The sequence below is a fragment of the Cajanus cajan genome, chromosome 1 (genome assembly GCF_000230855.2).
Source record: "Cajanus cajan strain Asha chromosome 1, NIPB_CcT2T_4, whole genome shotgun sequence".
Lineage (NCBI taxonomy): Eukaryota > Viridiplantae > Streptophyta > Magnoliopsida > Fabales > Fabaceae > Cajanus > Cajanus cajan.
The window spans coordinates 83,251,921-83,271,161 of NC_138517.1; the positions used below are offsets into that span (position 1 = coordinate 83,251,921).

The 19,241-nt window shown below is 34.7% G+C and overlaps 2 protein-coding genes across 2 annotated transcripts; one reads left to right on the forward strand and one right to left on the reverse strand.

Annotated features, from left to right (window-relative positions):
* Nucleotides 1-602: 602 nt before the first annotated feature.
* LOC109795065 (uncharacterized protein At5g19025) lies at nt 603-3,141 on the forward strand. The gene is made up of 2 exons (XM_020354475.3): nt 603-1,245; nt 2,851-3,141. The coding sequence occupies exons 1-2, from the start codon at nt 677-679 to the stop codon at nt 2,891-2,893; spliced, it is 612 nt and encodes a 203-aa protein (XP_020210064.1). The 5' UTR covers nt 603-676; the 3' UTR covers nt 2,894-3,141.
* An 8,599-nt stretch (nt 3,142-11,740) lies between these two features.
* LOC109794513 (uncharacterized) lies at nt 11,741-13,440 on the reverse strand. Its single transcript, XM_020353959.3, has one exon. The coding sequence runs from the start codon at nt 13,113-13,115 to the stop codon at nt 12,183-12,185; it is 933 nt and encodes a 310-aa protein (XP_020209548.1). The 5' UTR covers nt 13,116-13,440; the 3' UTR covers nt 11,741-12,182.
* Between the last annotated feature and the right edge of the window lie 5,801 nt (nt 13,441-19,241).

Here is a 19,241-nt window from a genome sequence, read left to right on the forward strand (position 1 = left end):
AACCTTAAAATATACTACTTCCTTCATTCTTTTTTTCATAGATATTTTGATATTATTTTTTTTCAATTTTTATTATCACTTTTTTAAATCAATAACTTATTAATTTTATTTTTTATTTTTATTCTTAATAATTAATATGTATTTACTAAACAGTTTATTTATTTATTTTTAATATACTTATTTCTTCTCTAATTACCTAAAAAGTATAAAAAAAAATAAATAATAAATATTTTTAAAAACTAAAATATCAATCATCTTCTTAATTTTTTACATAAATCTTAAATGTTAAATAAAAAAAATGGAGGGAATAATATTCTATATATTCCTTCGGTAAATAGTATTGAAAAATCTTTAAAGAAAAGTGCTGTATTTAATTCATATAAAAACCATAATAAATTATTATGAGAACTGGTGAGAAGACCCTTTACTTTTATCTGTAGAGTAGTATTTATAAATGCTTGAAAAAATAAAGTAGTAAGATTTTCATTTATTAAAAGAGCCTGGTCTAAAGCATTCAATAAATGTGATATCATGTTCTTATCCTCTGTATATATTAATATTAATATAAATATATAATATTATAATAGCATAAATTAAACTTAAACTTTTGTTACTTGTAAGTTGTAAGGTGTTTGACATAGGCTGATAGGCATAGGCATAGGCATTGGGGGTGAAGATGGTGCAACAGCAAGAGGAGAGCATGAGCAGAGGGGTGATGGTGGAGTGCAACAGCAACAGCAACAGCAACAGCAACAGCAACAGCGTGTGCAACTGCAAGCACTCTCCATCTGCCACATTGGACCTTCTCATCATGCTTCTCGTCCTCTTCTCAGGAGCATTCCTCCTCTCCTCCTATCTCTGCTACATCTTCAACGCCCTCACCCTCCTCCTCCCTTCCCTCACGCTGCCCCTCGCCTACCTCCTCCCCTTCCTCCTCTTCCTCCTCCTCCTCGCCCTCTGCTGCGCCGCCCGATCCCGCCGCTGCCAGCGCTCCGGCTGCAAGGGCCTCAAGAAGGCCATGGAGTTCGATTTGCAGATTCACCGCTTCGCCTCCCCCCACGAATTCGACAAGCTCCCCTGGAAGGGCGGCACTCAGGCCAACCCCGACTACGACTGCCTCCGCCAAGAGCTCCGCAAGATGGCTCCCCCTAACGGCCGCGCCCTCCTCCTCTTCCGCGCCCCCTGCGGCTGCCCCATCGCCAAACTCGAGGCCTCCGGTCCCAGAAAGCCCAAACGCCACAAGAGGTCCAGATCTCTTTTCTATTATTCTTACTCTCCAAAATCAATTCACTTTACTTTAAATCATAATCAACCCTTCCAATTCTCACCTTACATATACAATACACTATGTTAAGAACCACATTAGTTACTATTTCTAACGGTGGATAGTTAGTACCAATACGATACAAATGACAATCAAGGTTGTTCAAACTATCATTCCTTTATTGTGGATCAATTGATATGAGGTTTTTTCAGCTTAACACTGATTTCGAGGTCGAATCTTGGGTATGCAATTTTGTTAAATAATCATAGGGAGAGTTTTCCCAACCTGACTTGATTAGGATTGTCTTCCGTGAATGATACATGGGGTCTATATAAATCTATGATTCAACAATTTCATTTCCTGAAACCAAGGACTCAGTCGGGTCTCAATTTCATTTCATTACACCTGGTTTAATTGCAATTCAGCTTGCAAAATTCTCTGCTTTGTGACTCTTTTCCATGCTTTTCAGTCTGCAATTCAATCTTTGATCTTGACCCGTCCTAGGTTAAATTCACCTGGCTTTTTATTCTCCTCAATTGCATTCAATAGAGCTACAAAAGAGATATCTACTTTAGACTAGATGTTTAGGACAATAAACCTACTTTGTAAATAATTGTGCAATATGATATGCTAGCTTAAACAATATATATTGGTTGCATCTTGCATAATACATTACTTAATCGACAAGTAGCCAAATAGGCCTATTGGGTGTGAGCACTTTGCACATCGGCCTTACCTGTGTGTAGCATAGGTGGATGCCATAGAATGGCTACCCATCTATGAAATGCTACTCTGGTCTCTCTGAGCCTGTTTTTGTCTGTCTCCCGTGCCTCCCCCAATCGGGAATGTTGTTGTAACCTCAAACATGAACAACTTTTTATGGAATTTTGATGTGATCGTCTCACAATTTTGAATCCTTTATGTTTTCACTAATTAAAATTATTGATGACACCAGATGCTTTGGTACAAAAGCATGGAGCCTCAACTGTGTTCCCAGTTCAATAATCACTGTTTTATGAATCTGTAAAAGCATATAATAATTTCAATTTTCAACCTGTTGTGCGTATGTAACTGACTGTCATCCGGCTATATAGTTCATCTCAATTTGTTTTCTCAACATGCATTATTTGACTTTGAACTTCGTTGGCAAGTTATTATCCGAAATATTCGTAGTGTGATTCTTTTCTGTCATAAACATTCACGTTAACTTCTGTTATGTTATCGCACGAAATCTGAAGTAGTGGACGTATTGCATTTTTTCTATTTCAGAATTTATTGGCTATCCACTAAGGTAACATTTGGCTAATATTTTTTTTGTTTCCTTTCTCCTTAAAAAGAAAAGTAAGGCTGATTACAACTTCAAAGAAACTCTAGAATATAAAGTACCTCTTTTTTTAATGAAGAAAAGGCTAAAAAACAGTTTCTACAAAAGTCAATTAGAGAAATTTCTGTAATTAAGGTGTTAATAAAATGTCGGGCCAAATGTTACCTATTTGAATTTGTTGCATACTTGAAATTTTGTTTGATGGACTTGAATAATTTTTTGAATGGTATATCTGAACTTCTGGTTTTAATGGTTTGAGCAGGACCCCACCCAGTGCGACCCTTAATGGAGGAGATCATCGTTGATTGACTCTGATGTTTTCACCGCTGGTATCTCATTTATATCATTCTCATGGTCCTTATTCACTGGAAAACTTCTGATCAGAACCATTTTTCTTAAGAAAGAAAATTGCAATCTGGTTTTAACAATCCTTCCTTATCGCTGCACTATCTAATAGTCTATAAACTTTGGAAGGATCGTACAGAATTAACTGCAATAAATATGTGATTCATCGGCGACCCAATTTATTAATTGTAGATGTCCTTTCTTAAAATTGCTGGTTCCATTGTCTCTTAAATCATTTCACCTAAACTAAGCCCTTCGGAAATACTACTACATCATGGATTGAAATAGTCGCTCAAGTCATTGATGAACTAGTTAATGGTGTGAATAACGTGATTGTACCCAATGCAGTGCGTGTTTGGTAATACGTTTGGGATCTACGTTTTCTCCTATTTTCACGTTATAACGCAGCAAAAGCAACTAATAGTTGCTTCTCAAAATCACGTCCAAGTTTTCAAACGTAAAAGCAAACAGGCTAGTAGACTTTTACATGTTTCGTTGCACCTGTGAAGCTGCCAAATGCGCATATGGATCCTACTATGCAAGAATCCGTGTGTTTTAACTTATCAAGATGGCTATTTGCTTATTTATTAATAAGAAACCCAAGTAATACATTATCAACTAATATATGTGGGTCTCACTTAATATATGGATTTCATTCTTAAATTTGTGATGTGAGTTTTAATTAATAAAAGGCAGTGTTAGTCCTAGTAGGGAAATAGATCCTATCAGGTTGAATTTCATATAATCATGTCATGTGAAAATTGTGTCTATCTCGTTTTAAAGGTACACAAATTTTAATCTAGTCCTGCCTATTTAATTTCTAAGAAGGGAGAGATACACAAATTTTCACACATGTTATCAGGTGAAAATTCAACATGAAAGGATCCATTCCTCTGTTGGTAGAGTTTTGGAGAATTAACACTTTTTTTAATCGATTTATGCATTGAACTCATCAAACAGATGGAAAAGGTTTATCTAAACTATTATTATATTTTAAAGTGAGTGAGTACAACTATATTCATGCTTGATTTAAATTGAAATGCATAATTCACTACATAAAAAACATGTAATGTTATTGTATGTTTCTAGATGATTAATAAATTATAAATCATCATTGGAAGTTTTTTAAAAGTGATTATTATAAAAATAAATTTATTATACATAATAATCTATGATTGAATGTCTATATAAAAATAATTATATAAAGTGGTCCTATATAACTTGAACAAGATTATCTCTAATGAGAAATATATGTGATCTAAGTCATAGAAAGAATGAGTATATAAAAGACTTTCTTATTGTCCCCACACATGCTCTATTTATTCAAATATAAAAACTTATTTATTGTGCCATTTACTCTCAAATAAAATTAATGGAATCTTAAAAGATTATTCTAGTGAGAAAGAATTTATTTAAAAATCTTTAGAAACATTTATACTCGACTTCTAAACGACAAAAATATTTCATTACATCGTTTTGGTTCCAAATTTTTTTAAGGAAATTTTTAATTATGACCTCTTATTTATATATATATATATATATATCAATTCCATTTTTTTATACTTTAGTAATTTAATTTCTGAACTCAAAGTTCTGATTACAATTTGTAAGATTTGATAGAATATTCTTTATTTCATCATATTTGAACAATCACATCATATTGAAGAGGTGAAAATATTATGATTTGTAGAATTTGAAAGAATATTCTTAATTTTTTTTATTTATTATTTACTTGTCATGAATATTATTCTTTATCAAAGTTTATATATTGATACCAATAAATTTAATGAATGATCATTAAAAAAGTTCAAGAAATGAGAGAGAATATTAATTTTTCAAATCCTCTTTTCATCTTTCAACAAAAAAAAAACATATAAATTCACAATCTTTAATAGAGAGAGACAAGATGAGAAATACGTTTATTGCTTTATAGAAAATTATAAAATATCTTATAATAAGGATCACAATTTTCTTCTACATTATGCCTTATAATAAGAATATAAGAGAATGTGTTTTAATTGGCATAATAAGAATATAAGAGAATATGTTTTAATTAAGAATTATAAATCTGTAAAGAATTTTAATGGATAAGGATTATTAAAACATGATACATATGGATAATGAAAGGGAATAGTAAACTTAACATATTTGTCCAAATATAATAAAAATATAAAGAATACTTTGTTAAATTTCACAAATTGTAAACAAATTTTTAACCTCAAGACTAAATTACAAAAATATAAAACACAAAAGACTCAATTACATATATTTTTTTTTTAATTTAAAAATTTACAAAATGTTTATAAACTAAATAATGTATTAAATCAATAATTTATTTTTTTAAATTACGGTTTTGATTCCTTTATTTTAAAGTAATGATATTTAGTTTCTCTAATTTTAAAAATACAAAATTTTAGTCTTCTCGTTAAATTGATATCTACATTAATATTTCTATATGTGATATCATTAAATATTACATGAATTTAATGATCAATCAACATTAAATTGATAATAAAATTAAAATTTTATAGTTTTAAAAATAGGGATTAAATATTTATATTTGTAAAATAAAAAAATCAAAATTATAGATAAAAAAAATCACAAGTTTAAAAAAAAAAAAATAGTAGTTTAAAACCTTGTTGCGAGTTGGTATACATGTCTGCGAGTCTGAGATTAAAAACCTTGCCCCGATCTCTACCGTTTTTCTTCTTTCAGTTGAGCTTCCATCACCAAATTCGGTTCTAAGATTCCAGTTCAACCAAAACCCCTCCACACGTGCAAGACCCACATTTAGATCATAAAGTAAAGTAATTCTTTCCTACTGTTTGCACAAGTCTTCGGTGTATGTTTGTGTTAACGACTTTATTAATTATGTACTTATTCAGTGTATGTTTGGCTGAATTTATTGGCATGAGTACAAAAACATCTTATCTGGGTTCCATGTGAATCTTGAGGTGAATGCTGATGCTGACTTCAAGGCAAAACATGGATCTCTTTTATTAGATGTGATGTGAGAATGAGATAACAAAATACTACTTGGCCTAAATTTTTGAATTAATTTCATGTTATCAACTTTTTCTTATGTAACGACTATGGTTTAGAAGGGAAAATCGTAGCATTCTAGACGTGAACTTCATTCACACGATAGTGTCCGTTTTGTGATGGCGCATGCATCGGCCACGATCGATAACGTTACTCTTTTTTGGCCCACAGTTTTGACTTACTCCGCTGCTACAACGAATCTCCGGTGCCAACCATTTTTAGTACGTTTTCTCATTTCTGGAAGAAAGCAACGTTGCTTTGATGGCAAAAGAAATCTAAATACAAGTAGCTTGCAAAAATATGATATTAGTATATTTTGAAATTTTCATGAGCTATGGATAAATATGTTTTTAATTAGTTCTTCTAGAAAATTAAACAATTAAAATTCAGTTTTACTTTTCATAAAAGTTGTCCTATTTTCCATCTTTCTGATCTGAAAATCCTCTATTTTTATCATCAAATAATTATAATTCATTTAATAGTAGTTATAATTCTCTACGGGATATACTTTGAGATAAAAAAAATTATATGTTTCTAAATTGCAGGGACGAAAATAGAGCGAAAATTCTTTTGAGGATCAAAATTGGATTTGAAAAGTTTTTCTTTTTAACCAAAAATATTTTATCACATATATATTATTACCTCGAGTCTCTTTTATAAGAAAGAAATGTATTGTAAAAAGTTATATTTGTTAAAAATTGTGTTTAACCAACCTCTAATTGGATATGAAATTATGATTGAATGTATCATTTTATTATTATAGGATTAACTCGATGAGGAAAAAAAATCTTTTTATTAAAAAAATAAAAAAAATGGTATGCCGTAAGAAAAACACACAAAAGTGGTATAAATATTTATAGTACAAATATCATTCATGCATATTTATATAATTTGAAACGGCATGTCACTACCACATTAAACTTTAATTTGGTAACTTACTGACTGTTTTTAAGTGTTTTTTATTTGGTAAAGAATGAAAACTAAAACAACAGACAAATCAAGACACAGAGTCTCTTCCTAACGGTAACAGGATAAAATCAGGAGGACTCCTCCAAAATACATTGGAACTTATGTTTCAAACACCCCAATTGGCAAGCGTATGGGCTACTAAATTTATCTCTCGAGGGATATGACTGACGTAAACTACCCAGTCCCGGTCTAGCATGCACTTAATACGGCGAATAACATCATAGTGCTTATGCAGGTAGTCCCTATCCGTTGACCGATCTTGAAACAGCGTAACAGCTTCCAGGCAATCACATTCGCAACTCACCTTCCGAAACCCACCTTCCCAACAAAGTGATAATCCATCCTCCAAAGCCAACAGCTTGGCACGTAACGCATCCCCAGTTAACGCTCCACGCGAGAAACCACCCCGCCACATACCTGCCCAATCTCGAATTGCTCCACCCATCCCCATAGCAGAAATGTCACTCAACCAACTCCCATCCATGTTTAGTTTGACCCACGGATGCTCCGGAGGTCTCCATAGAGGTTGCTCCGTCCACAAGCGTCGCTTAGCATTATACACACTGTTCTCCACCATAGACTGTGTCACCTTCCGACGGACCGCCGAAATCGTCCAAAGCTCGCCGTTGAACAACATGTTATTTCTAAACCGCCAAACCCACCACAAGGTGATGGATAGCTTAATAACATCCGTGTGCAAGATAATCCCCTTCAGCCACTGAAAACAATCCATTTCTGAGAAGGACCACCCCATACTGATCCCGCCAGCCATCAGCACCTCTCGCGAGTACGGACAATCACGAAGTGCATGTAAGATAGTTTCATGAGGGCAAGAGCAACGCGAACATGCACCGAACTCAGTGAGCCTCCTATCAGCCCGAACCTGGTTCGTTGGAAGGGCTGAATGAAGGCATTGCCACAGAAAGAACTTAACCTTCTATGGGATCAATAACTTCCAGACCTTCTTCCAAACTACATCCCCATCTGTTGACAAGACTGTGGTCAGAAAGCGATACCCAGAGGCCGCTGTATAACAACCCGAGTTAGCACCCCTCCAAACAAAGTGGTCCAGCCCCAAAGAGGAATTAACGACACTCATTCGTTGGACCGAACTTATCAGCTCCTCCGGGAGAACAGTATGCAAGTTAGTAAAGTTCCAAACTCCACTAACCCAGCAGTCGTCGACCGTTTTGTTGATGTCCGCAATGTGTACGAATGGAACTCTCCCGCACCAAAGCCCAGTACCTGACCAGTCCGTGTACCAAAGGGATGAGGCACCCGATCCTAGCTGAGGCTCGAAACCTCACAAAGAGAGGGAAGGGCCTTAACAAGACTTGACCAGATTGGAGAAGCACCCCGCCTGTTTTGAGCACACAAGATAGAGTTTCCATGTAGGTATAGACTGCTGAGGATTTGAACCCAAGGCTTCTGTGGAACCGTCAACATTTCCCAAACTAACTTCCCAAGGAGTGATACATTTACCCTTCGCGCCTCCCTAACCCCAAGACCACCAACCTCCTTGGGTTGAGTAACAACAGCCCAACTCACTGGGGACCAAAATCGAGTATTGTCAGATTTTGCCCAGAGCATACGACGACAAGCCTGATCAATTCTATTGCACACTGCCTGAGGAAGCCACAATGTTTGCATGCTATAAACTGGAATAGAGGAGATGGTAGACTTCACCAGGCACAACTTACCTACCTTATTAAGGAGCTTGGATTTCTAAGCCGCAAGTCTACCCTGGATCTTATCCATCACATCATAAAAATCTGAGCACCTTGGCTGACCATGAGTCATGGGAACCCCCAAATACTTCCCGATCTGAGCCGTGTGGCCAATCCCAAGCAAACCTTCCAAAGTATCGATCCTCCTCTGTGAAACCCTTCTAGAGCTCACAAACTTAGACTTAGTCAAATTAACTCTCAAGCCTGACGAACGCGAAAACTCCTCCAAGGTCGACGCCACCAACCGAGCCTGGTCCTCTGAAGCTTGACAAAACAATAAAATATCGTCAGCAAAGAGAAGATGTGAAAGCGGTAACCCCCCAGGGGATAACTGAATCGGTTTCCAATGACCCATCTGGAGCAACTCAGAGATCCTGAGGGCTAGGCGCTCCATGCAGAAAACAAACAGATACGGAGATAAGGGATCCCCCTGTCGAAGGCCACGAGACGGAGAAAAGGACGGTAATGTGCATCCATTCCAAAGGAGTGAAACTGACGAATTCTTCAACCCCCACATGATGAGTTGAGTAGTGACGGTTGGAAAGCCAAATTGCACCAGCATAGATTCCAAGAAATCCCAGTTGACCCTCTCATATGCCTTTTCAAGGTCAATTTTTAAGGCCAAGGATCCCACACCTGAACTGTCCTTCCTTACAAAATGGACGGCTTCTTGAGCAATAATACTATGGTCGCGAGTCCCCCTCCCAGGGATAAAGCTGCCCTGGAATGGGCCAATGACGTCCTGCAGGAAGGGCCTAAGTCGAGCCACAATCACTTTAGAAATAACCTTCCAGGCAACGTTACACAAGCTTATAGGACGAAATTCTTTGAGGCTAACCGGATGGTCCACCTTCGGAATTAACACCATTTGTGTCTCCAAGAGGGATATGTCCGAGAACCCCAACCGAAAGGCATCCTTCACTGCACGCCATAATTCCTCCCCCACGATAGGCCAATACTGCTTGAAAAAGAACGGTTGAAACCCATCCGACCTTGGAGCCTTGAACGACTTCATGCTCATCACCGCTCGGCGAACCTCCTCTTTCGTGACTGGGGCAGTTAAGGCAGATTGGGCCTCAACTCCCAGGCCAGGTGGCACCCCAGCATGCATGTATAGTGGCCCTTGTGCGTTGTTACTCGAGAAAAACTCCTTATAGAACCGGACTGCCTCAGTTTTCATTACCACAAGATCCGTATGCCAAGACCCATCTGGTAGAAACAACCCCTGAATTTTGTTTCTCCGTCTTCGCGTGAGTGTTTGAGCATAGAAGAAGGACGTATTAGGTCTCCAAACCTCACCCACTTTTCTCTGGATTTCTGAAACCATAGGAACTCCTCCTGAAGACAAGTTTCGTCCAACTCCACTTTTTTAAGTGTTTAAAGTTATGCCGTTTGTATTTTAAATTAATTTATATAATACGTAAATAATTAAGTCAAAGTTTCACTTACCTTTTTTTAAGCAACTCAATAGTGTATACATATTCATATATATTACTACATTTACATCTTTAGGAACATTTATTTGTATTTATTAAAATATTATTGTATATTAAATTAATAGGTTATTTTAATATTTTCTTAAAAAATATTATTATAAATTAAGTTTCACATCGAATAAAAAAATAATATATAAATGTATATTTCTTTTATCTTTAATTATTTTCTAGAATTGAAACCTCATTAGGATCCTGCGAATCCACTCTTTTTCCTATTCAAAGATCAGCCTCTTGTCTCTGTATTTTCACATCGACAATTCTTTACAGATGAAGAGATGTCAAGGAAATTTCTTACTTCCAAAACAGATCTTCCTACATCTATATATAAACACTGGTTTATCAAGAATACACAAGAAAAACATTTTGAATTGTTGATTCATTGCTAGAGATGGCTTAGAACTAATAGTTCATTATCTAATGGATTTTTCCGTTCTAATACTCTATCTAAGAGTTATACATAATTTATATGATTATAAAGTGAAACCTAAAATAAATTAACTTTGATAAATAACCTAGATTTGATGGTGACTAACTTGGGATATCTTCTCTTATTAAAAAAAATATGATATCTTAAATTTTAAAAGAGTCGTAGACAAAAGTCATAAAATATAAGTAATATTATAATTTAATTATCATTTTATAAATTTTACAAAAATGTAATAATATTATTAAATTATTCAAAATATCACTTTAATAACATTTTTAAAAATATTATCATTAATATATAAAATATTATTAAAAATCTTTAACAATATAAATTTTACCTTACATTTGATAAAATATTACAAAAATATATTAATAACATTTACTCATAATTTAATAATATTTTTTTAATATTACAAAAAAAAAATACTTTATTGCAGTACAATCGTTGGACGAGAGGCTCTTACCACATTTATTTTTTTTGGTTTTGTACCCAAGAATCAAGGATAAATCTTTCAAATTACGTATTGGATTTTATATTATAATTATTTATCAACCATCTTTATGCCTCTTAACACATTTCTTGATAACAATATTATTTCTATAACTATTTTTTATTAGATAACTTAGTTGACCATATCTTTAATAAGTTTTTCCTTTCAACATTTTTTTTATTCAATACTTAATGTGACACTTTACTTATTAGATAGCTCTTAACATAGATTACACCTATATATTTTAGTCCTTAAAACTAAAAAATTGTAAAATTAATTTTTAAAAGTGTCATTAAAATGACAATAACATTAGTTTAAGACTAAAAAGATAAGTGTTTAATTAAAGTAATAATATTAATATATTCAAAAACTAAAATAACAATAAAAATAAATTTAAGAATTTATTTAACAATTCAAAACTAATCTTATGATTTATTAATTTTAAGAATTAATGTAAAAAATTTATTATCAATTCACGTAAAGTGATAATTAACGATGTTGACTCTTAATACGTGTGACCATGTAACAACGCAAACAAAATCGAATACGTGATCACTTGTAATAAAAACCAAAGCCCCCGGTTTCCCCCCAAGTCCAGGTTTTGCAAAAGACAATAGTAGTAACTAGTAAGTACTTGGTACAAGTGAGAAGCCAAATTAAATGTACGAAGGAAATTTCTTCCACATATAAATTAACACTGAACAGTAGCTGTACATAATCATTTTTGGTATATCCTAGTACACACAACACAATCCATCAGATCAAATCATACTCCTATAAAAAAATAGTATAATCCAGAAGAACAAGTTTCCTTGAGCCAACCACATTATCAGCGGCTCAATTAATTAATGAAGCACCCCACCAAACCACGCTAATACACTGTACAGTTCACCCCACCTAACCAGTAACCACAAATCACATAAAAAATAAAAGAAAAAGTTGATATATAAATTATTAAATTCCCTAAAATATTATTTTTCACTTATCATAAACTAGTTTTAGTCGATGAAAAGTTTTTTTTATTTTTTTTATTTTTATAATTTCTATGTGGTTCCCATTGTCCAAGCAGGGCGACATCTGCTTTGAATTTGCACCCCTCTACCTTTCTATGTCAAGAGGCGAAAAGTTAGTGGCGACATGAATAAAGCTCTTGGGGTTGGCAGCTACGCTTCTCTTTTGTGACTCAACATCGTCACTTAACTTGTCGACGGTATCCAACGCAAAGTACGGTGGCTTTTGTTGTCCGTAGAACTTGACGAAAGCCAAGTAGAAAGCGACGCCGAAAGCGGTTACTCCAATGACGAACCAGCTGAAGAGGATATTGACAAGCGAGAGGGCGCGGTGGAGGGAGGCGTGGTCGGAGCAGCGCACAACCTGGTGACCCTCCTCTTGGTTGATGAAGCATCCTTTGGGGACAAGCCCCGGCGTCCAGAGCATGAGGCCCATGACGAAGAGCCAAATACCCTGAAAGAGTATGGCGAGAGAACGAAGGAAGCTGAGAAGGAAGCTGTGAGTAATGGGGATTCCGAGGAGGGTGGTGGAGAGGGAGATGAAGACGAGGAGTTGCAAGAGGGAGTGGTACTGGCCTTCGGGTCCGGTGTGGTCGGCGGAGTGGAGGTGGAAGAGGAGGAGCTGTTGGGCGAAGGCGACGGCGGCGAGGAGTTGGGTTAGGGCTTGTTTGGATGGGGGGCGGAAGTGGTCGAGGAGGAGGGCGGAGGCGGCGTAGAGGAGGAAGGCGAGGGAGATGGAGGCGTGTTCGAAGTTGTGGAGGTGGTTGGAGGGGATGGTGGCGTCGGGGTCGAAGGGCTGGTGGCGGTCGGGGCCTATGAAGAGTTCCATGGAGATTGAGGCGGTGGAGGCTGCCATGATGAGGAGGAGCTCCAGGTGCCTAAGTTTGGGGGTGGGGAACCATGGTTGGGCCGTGTAGGAGGTTGGGTTGAGGGCGTGGAGCTTTGTGTGGTTGAAGAGGTGCCATAGACCGATCAGTAGGAACGCTAACCCTGGAGCTACGTGTCCCACCAGAGTGCCCATGTTCGTGTTCTTGTCTTGGGGAGAGAGAGAGATTTATAAGGTGGACTTCAGTGTCTCTCTGGAGAGTTCTATTGTGAAGGAAGAAAGGGAGGGTTTGAAGTCCAAGAGTGGTGGCTTGGGGAACAAGGATGTTTTCCTATGAGGAATTCAGTATTCAGATGACGAATGGGGTGAGGTACCGCTGACTTTCTAGATCAATGATAAATCGAATGAATGCATACATCATACACCTTAAGAGCTTTTCTTGTGCTTATCCTTTAATTCTTAATTAACAACTAATCTGTCTCTATAAACGTATAATAAATTGTAGAAACGTGTTGCATGTTCTACTATTTGTAATGTATAATTAACTTGAATCATACTGTATGCGTTAAATGAATGCAGTAAACCGATTAAATGTGACCTTTTTTTTATCATCTATCGTATTACATACGTACGCAGAGTATTCATCGACTAAGAGTGTTTACCTCTATTAGCTAGATTAATACATGTTTGAGTTGTTGTAAATTTTACGCATCAAAAGTTCGATTATGATAAATAAATTAAAACATTTATTTTCTTGCTTTTATATTCTTTCTAAATTTATATATGAGTAAAAAAGTACTTTAATTTTTATTTTAAATATAAATAAATTTTAACTAAGTCAATTTATTTAATAATTTTAATTTAAAAATACTTCTAAGACAATAAATGATATAATTATCTACAATGAATGTAATTAAAGATATAATAAATGCAGTAGGTATTTTATATGAAATTGTGAAAATTAAATACATTTAAACTATTTTTTTTTAACTTGTGTGAAATTATTTGTTTTTATTTATATATGAGTGTAGAAGGAGTGATAAGTCTCATCTTGATTTTTTTTTTATTTTTTACACAAATTAAGAAAAATTAATATAGATAAAAAAATATATATTTTTCAAACTATCACCTTGTTATTAATCTTATTTACTAGAGATGATGCATCACAACCACAATTTTCTAAAGAGTATTATTAGGCTTATAAATGAAAAAATAAAAGAGAGAGATAATTAATGCTACAATAAAAAAATTAAAATAATACTTATTTTAATACTTAATTTTTCTTCTTCTACAATATTTATTATGTGATAGAAAAAGTATTATACTTCATAAATAAACTTAATTGATCATCTTTAATAAAATATTAGAATCTTCTTTTTCTAATATTTTCCTATTCATGATTTTTAACTTTGAAACTACTTGATAACTTCAAATCAAATTTACTTTTTTGATTGTTGGGTTCAAACTTAACCCAACCTGATCATATATGGCATGGGTTGGATAACAAATTTTGACTTTTAAATTTTATCGAACTTAATCTAACTTAGACATAACATATTGTTAAATTTATTATATATGTAATCATATTATTCAAATTAAAAATACTAAAGTGTATACCCTCACCTTAAATTATGGGTGGCAAAATAGTCATTCCACTTCATCGCTAATCTACTAGAATCAAGTAAATCCATCTTATTCCATAGAGAAAAATGAATTAAAAATTCTAACTCTACTTATTTACTTGCATGTTAGCAAGTCAACCCGTTTATCATTTAAAAATAAATTTTATTTTATTTATAGATATATTTATTTAAAAATTAAATATATTAACTTAATTTTTAAATTATAATTTATTTAGATACAATAAATTAAATAAAAAATAATGTGACTATTTGCACTTAATTAATATGCATATATAGTTATATATAATATAATATCAAACATAAGTTTAAAATGTCAAAATTAATACAACTATTTTATTTAAAATATTTCAATAAAGTGATACCTACTACAAAAAATAATATAATATAAGAATTTTTAAAAAAAAAATGAAAATAGGTTGGCAGGTTGATATGTCCCTAACATCTTGAATACACAAAAGGGTAATAGCTTATACAATATTATCTTTTTGTGCTTATTTATTTTTTTTTTTATAATTTATTACATTTTAAAATTTTATTTCTTAATTTTTTATTTATAAAATTTTATAATAAATATAGTAATATAGATATTAGTCAAACCATATATTAAAGATCGACTTAATAATGAAAGATTGAGATATTACACACATAAAATCTTATTATCTTAGGATTCAACTTTATTATTATCATTATAATTTTAATGAATTAAAAAAATATGTTAGGGAGTGTACTAAGGGGTTATCCCACACACATATTCATATTGATATGTTATTATCTACTTTAAGACTAAACTATCATAATTTTACGTTTACTACAAGAAATATTACATATAGTGACATACAAAAAGTGTCACTATAAATACAATATATGTAAGTATATGTCTATTTGACATATAGTTACACACAATTTTAGTGTTGATTTTGAATGAGATAACAACATAATTTTTGTGTCACTATAGCCTATACCTTGTAACGGATCCATAAATTTTAGATAGTGGGGGCAATAGTTATTCATATATTTGTAGTATTAAATTTTCTTACATATATAACTTTTAGAAGAGCTTGAATCTTAAAGGAGTTTTGATGATCACAACAAGTATACAACAACAACTTGGAGCACAAAAATAAAGTTAAAGAAGAGTCAAGAAAATGCTATGAAATGAAGCTATGTAATAGAGCTTAGGAAATAAATTGTTTTGAATGTGTTTTTATATTTTGTGTGCTTTGTATGCTTTGTGCATAAGCAAATCTATATCTAAACTAAGTAGAGAGTATATGATGATGAATTAAAAAGATTGGAAACTTATTTTGAGGTATAAAATGAAGTTTTAAAAAACTAACTCAAAATAATCGATTATCATTAAATAAAATCGATTACTCCAGCTAATAGGCTAAGTGGAATGCCTTGCTGTAATAATCGATTATTCGCCAAAATAATCGATTATCCCAGGAACAACTCTTTGGAATAATCGATTATCCAGCTAAATAATCGATTATATTGTTCTTGGTTGATTTCCAGAAAATCTGAAGTACAAAATAATCGATTATTCTTTAAAATAATCGATTATCTGTGTTTGAAACTTTTATAAATAGTTTGAACTTTGAGAAACTTCAGACAAAGAGTTAGAACTGATAATCAATTTGTGAAAAATGTTTTTGTGAGTCTTTGTGACATCTTGGAGAGTTTTCTTTGTGAAATCCAAGAGTGAAAACGTTTGTGAAAAGCTTTGTTAGAAGATCATCATCATCATATTCTTGAAAGGGGAAGATAAAGATTTGTTCAAGAATTCCAGGTGAATTCGTTCCTTTTATTCTTTGTGAATCTTTGTGGAAAATCTTGAGAAGGGTTTCTCAAGTGGTAAGGTTTCTTGTAGTGGGTTCTACAAGGGGTGCTTTCTTGGGGTCAAGAAAGTGGTTATCTTTTAGTATTGAAGTATATGCATGTGTGTGTGCTTGTAAACCTTCTTGCTTAAAGATAGTGGAACAAATCTTAATCAGGTGGTGATTAAGGACTGGATGTAGGTCACAAGTGGAGTGGCTGAACCAGTATAAAAGACTTGTGCAATCTTCTTCTACCTTATCTTTTACTTTGTGTAATTTCTTGGTTAAACTTTAAAGAAGATAAAACTTGATTAACAAGTGTATGTGAATCTTGATGGTTTAAATCTGTAATTGAACATTATTGTTGAACCTCATTATGTTGTAATCAAGTGAGCATATTGCATTCATATTTTCGTAACAAGTCTTTAGAAGAGCTTCATTTGGAAATTCTGTCATAGAAAAGTTTTGATTGAAATTAAGATCCAAAATACTCTGATAAATTTTTAAAGGGTCATTGAATCCAATTCACCCCCCCTCTTGGATTGTGCCATTCTTTTCTAACAACATGAGGTACTCATAGGAGTGGAAACGGGTTTAGCATCATGCATTGCTAATGAATGAAGAAGATCACGGATGTAGTGATGCTGAGTAAGGAAGAGACCTGTCTGCGTTGGAATTATTTCAACCCCAAGAAAATGACTAGGAGTGCCAAGGTCCTTAAGCGAAAATTTATCAGCCAGAGCAGATTGAAACTTAGATAAAAATTGTTTGTTGTTACCAGTAAGCAATAAGTCATCCACATATACCAGGAAGTATGCAGTAACACCATGATCGTGATAGATAAATAGGGAAGTGTCAGATTTGGAGTTGGTGAAGCCAAAGGCAAGCAGGAAGCCACGAAGTGCATTGTACCAGGCACGTGGAGCCTGTTTGAGGCCATACAGTGATTTGTGTAATTTGCAGACATGATGAGGAAGGTGTGGATGAACAAAACCAGAGGGTTGAGACATATATAGGTCCTCCAAAATGGTGTCGTGTAAGAAGGCATTATTAACGTCCATCTGCTGTAAAGCCCAGCCACGAGATAAGGCGATGCACAACACTAATTTAATGGTTTGAGGCTTTACCACTGGACTGAAGGTGTCAGTGTAATTAAGGCCAGGGCGTTGATGGAACCCTTTTGCAACCAGGCGATCTTTGTAACGGGCAACAGAGCCATCAGTTTTTTGTTTGATGCGAAAGACCCATTTATTGCCAATCACATTGAAATGAGACTCACGAGGAACCAATGACCATGTTCCATTAGCAATTAGAGCATTGAATTCCTCAGACATGGCAGATTTCCACTCCTGGTGTTTAAGAGCCTGAGTATAACATGAAGGCTCAATCGGGTCTGGAAGAGGAAACTTGGTGGCAAGATGAACCTGTTTGGGTTTGAATATACCATTTTTGGGACGAGTGATCATCGGATGAGATGAAATTGGAACGGGATCAGGGACCACCGGTGAAGGTTCTGCTGCAACAGACGGAATTGATGAATCCGTGTACAAGTCATGGGAGGGGGTAGCAGATGCGGTGGTGGTGGAGGAATCCGGGAGTGGTGAGGTTGGAGTAGAGGGTGCAGGAGCGGTGGAGGAATTCGGTGTGGTGGGATTCACGGGCTCAGGGGAGTTATGGGTGAGAGAAAGTGGTAAGATTGGGCTTGGATAAGGAGGAGTGGAGGAAGAGTAAGACGAGGATTGGACAGGGTTAGGGAAAATATTTTCTACAAATTGCACATGGAGAGAAGTGTAAAATTTTTTAGTGGAGGAGTTATAACAAATATAAGCACTTTGGGTTGGGCTATAGCCTAAAAAGATGCATGGTTGAGACTTAGGGAGAAGTTTGCTATTGGTGTAAGGGACAAGCCATGGAAAGCAAAGACAACCAAAGGTTCGGAGTTTACTGTAATTAGGCAAGCAATTAAAAAGAGTTTGAAGTGGGGTTTTCATATGGAGGCTAAGGGTGGGCATGCGGTTTATAAGATAGGCCGCGGTTTGGAAGGCATGACACCAGAATGAGAGGGGTAGGGAGGCATGATGGAGAAGACATTTGGTTGTTTCAGTTAAATGGCGGTGCTTGCATTCAGCAAGACCATTATGTTCTGGGGTGTGGGGAGGGGTAGTCAGATGAGATATACCATTGGCTTGAAGAAAGTGGCGTAACTTAAGAAATTCACCACCATTGTCTGAGTAGAGAGTTTTAATTTTGGTATTTAATTTATTTTCAACGAGTGACTTAAAAATGGGAAATATAGTAGAGACATCGGATTTGTGTTTCATAGGATAAAGCCACACGTATTTAGAAAATAAATCAATAAAAATTACATAATATGAAAATCCATTTATTGATGACTCAGACGCAGGACCCCAGACATCAGAGTAAATTATTTCAAGAGGAACAGAACTAGATAAACTAGACCTATGAAAGGGTAACTTATGACTCTTATTTTGGAGACAGTCTAAGCACAGTGATGAAGAAGACGGAGAGTGTTGTAGTTTGTTGGCCTTGAGAGTGTGATGAAGTGTGCGGGAGGCTAGATGACCTAGACGATGGTGCCAGAGTTGGATGGAAGGTTGGGAGTAAGCGTGATGACTTTGTGGTGGTGGGAGGGATGGCCTTAACTTGTACACGTTTCCTTCATTCCGTCCGCGTAGCAGAATCGCACCTGTTTGAAGATCCTTGACCTCAAAGTGCCAAGGGAAAAATGCAATGGACACATCATTAGTTTGACATAATTGGGAAACAGAGATGAGATTATGGGAAACAGTGGGTACATGCAAGACGTTTGTGAGTTGAAGAGATTGGGAAGGAGTGGAAAT

Coding starts and splice junctions, on each gene's coding strand:
- LOC109795065 (XM_020354475.3), top strand. CDS start 677: ATGGTGCAACAGCAAGAGGAGAGCATGAGCAGAGGGGTGATGGTGGAG. Junction 1,246..2,850: donor AAGCCCAAACGCCACAAGAG/GTCCAGATCTCT, acceptor TGGTTTGAGCAG/GACCCCACCCAGTGCGACCC.
- LOC109794513 (XM_020353959.3), bottom strand. CDS start 13,115: ATGGGCACTCTGGTGGGACACGTAGCTCCAGGGTTAGCGTTCCTACTG.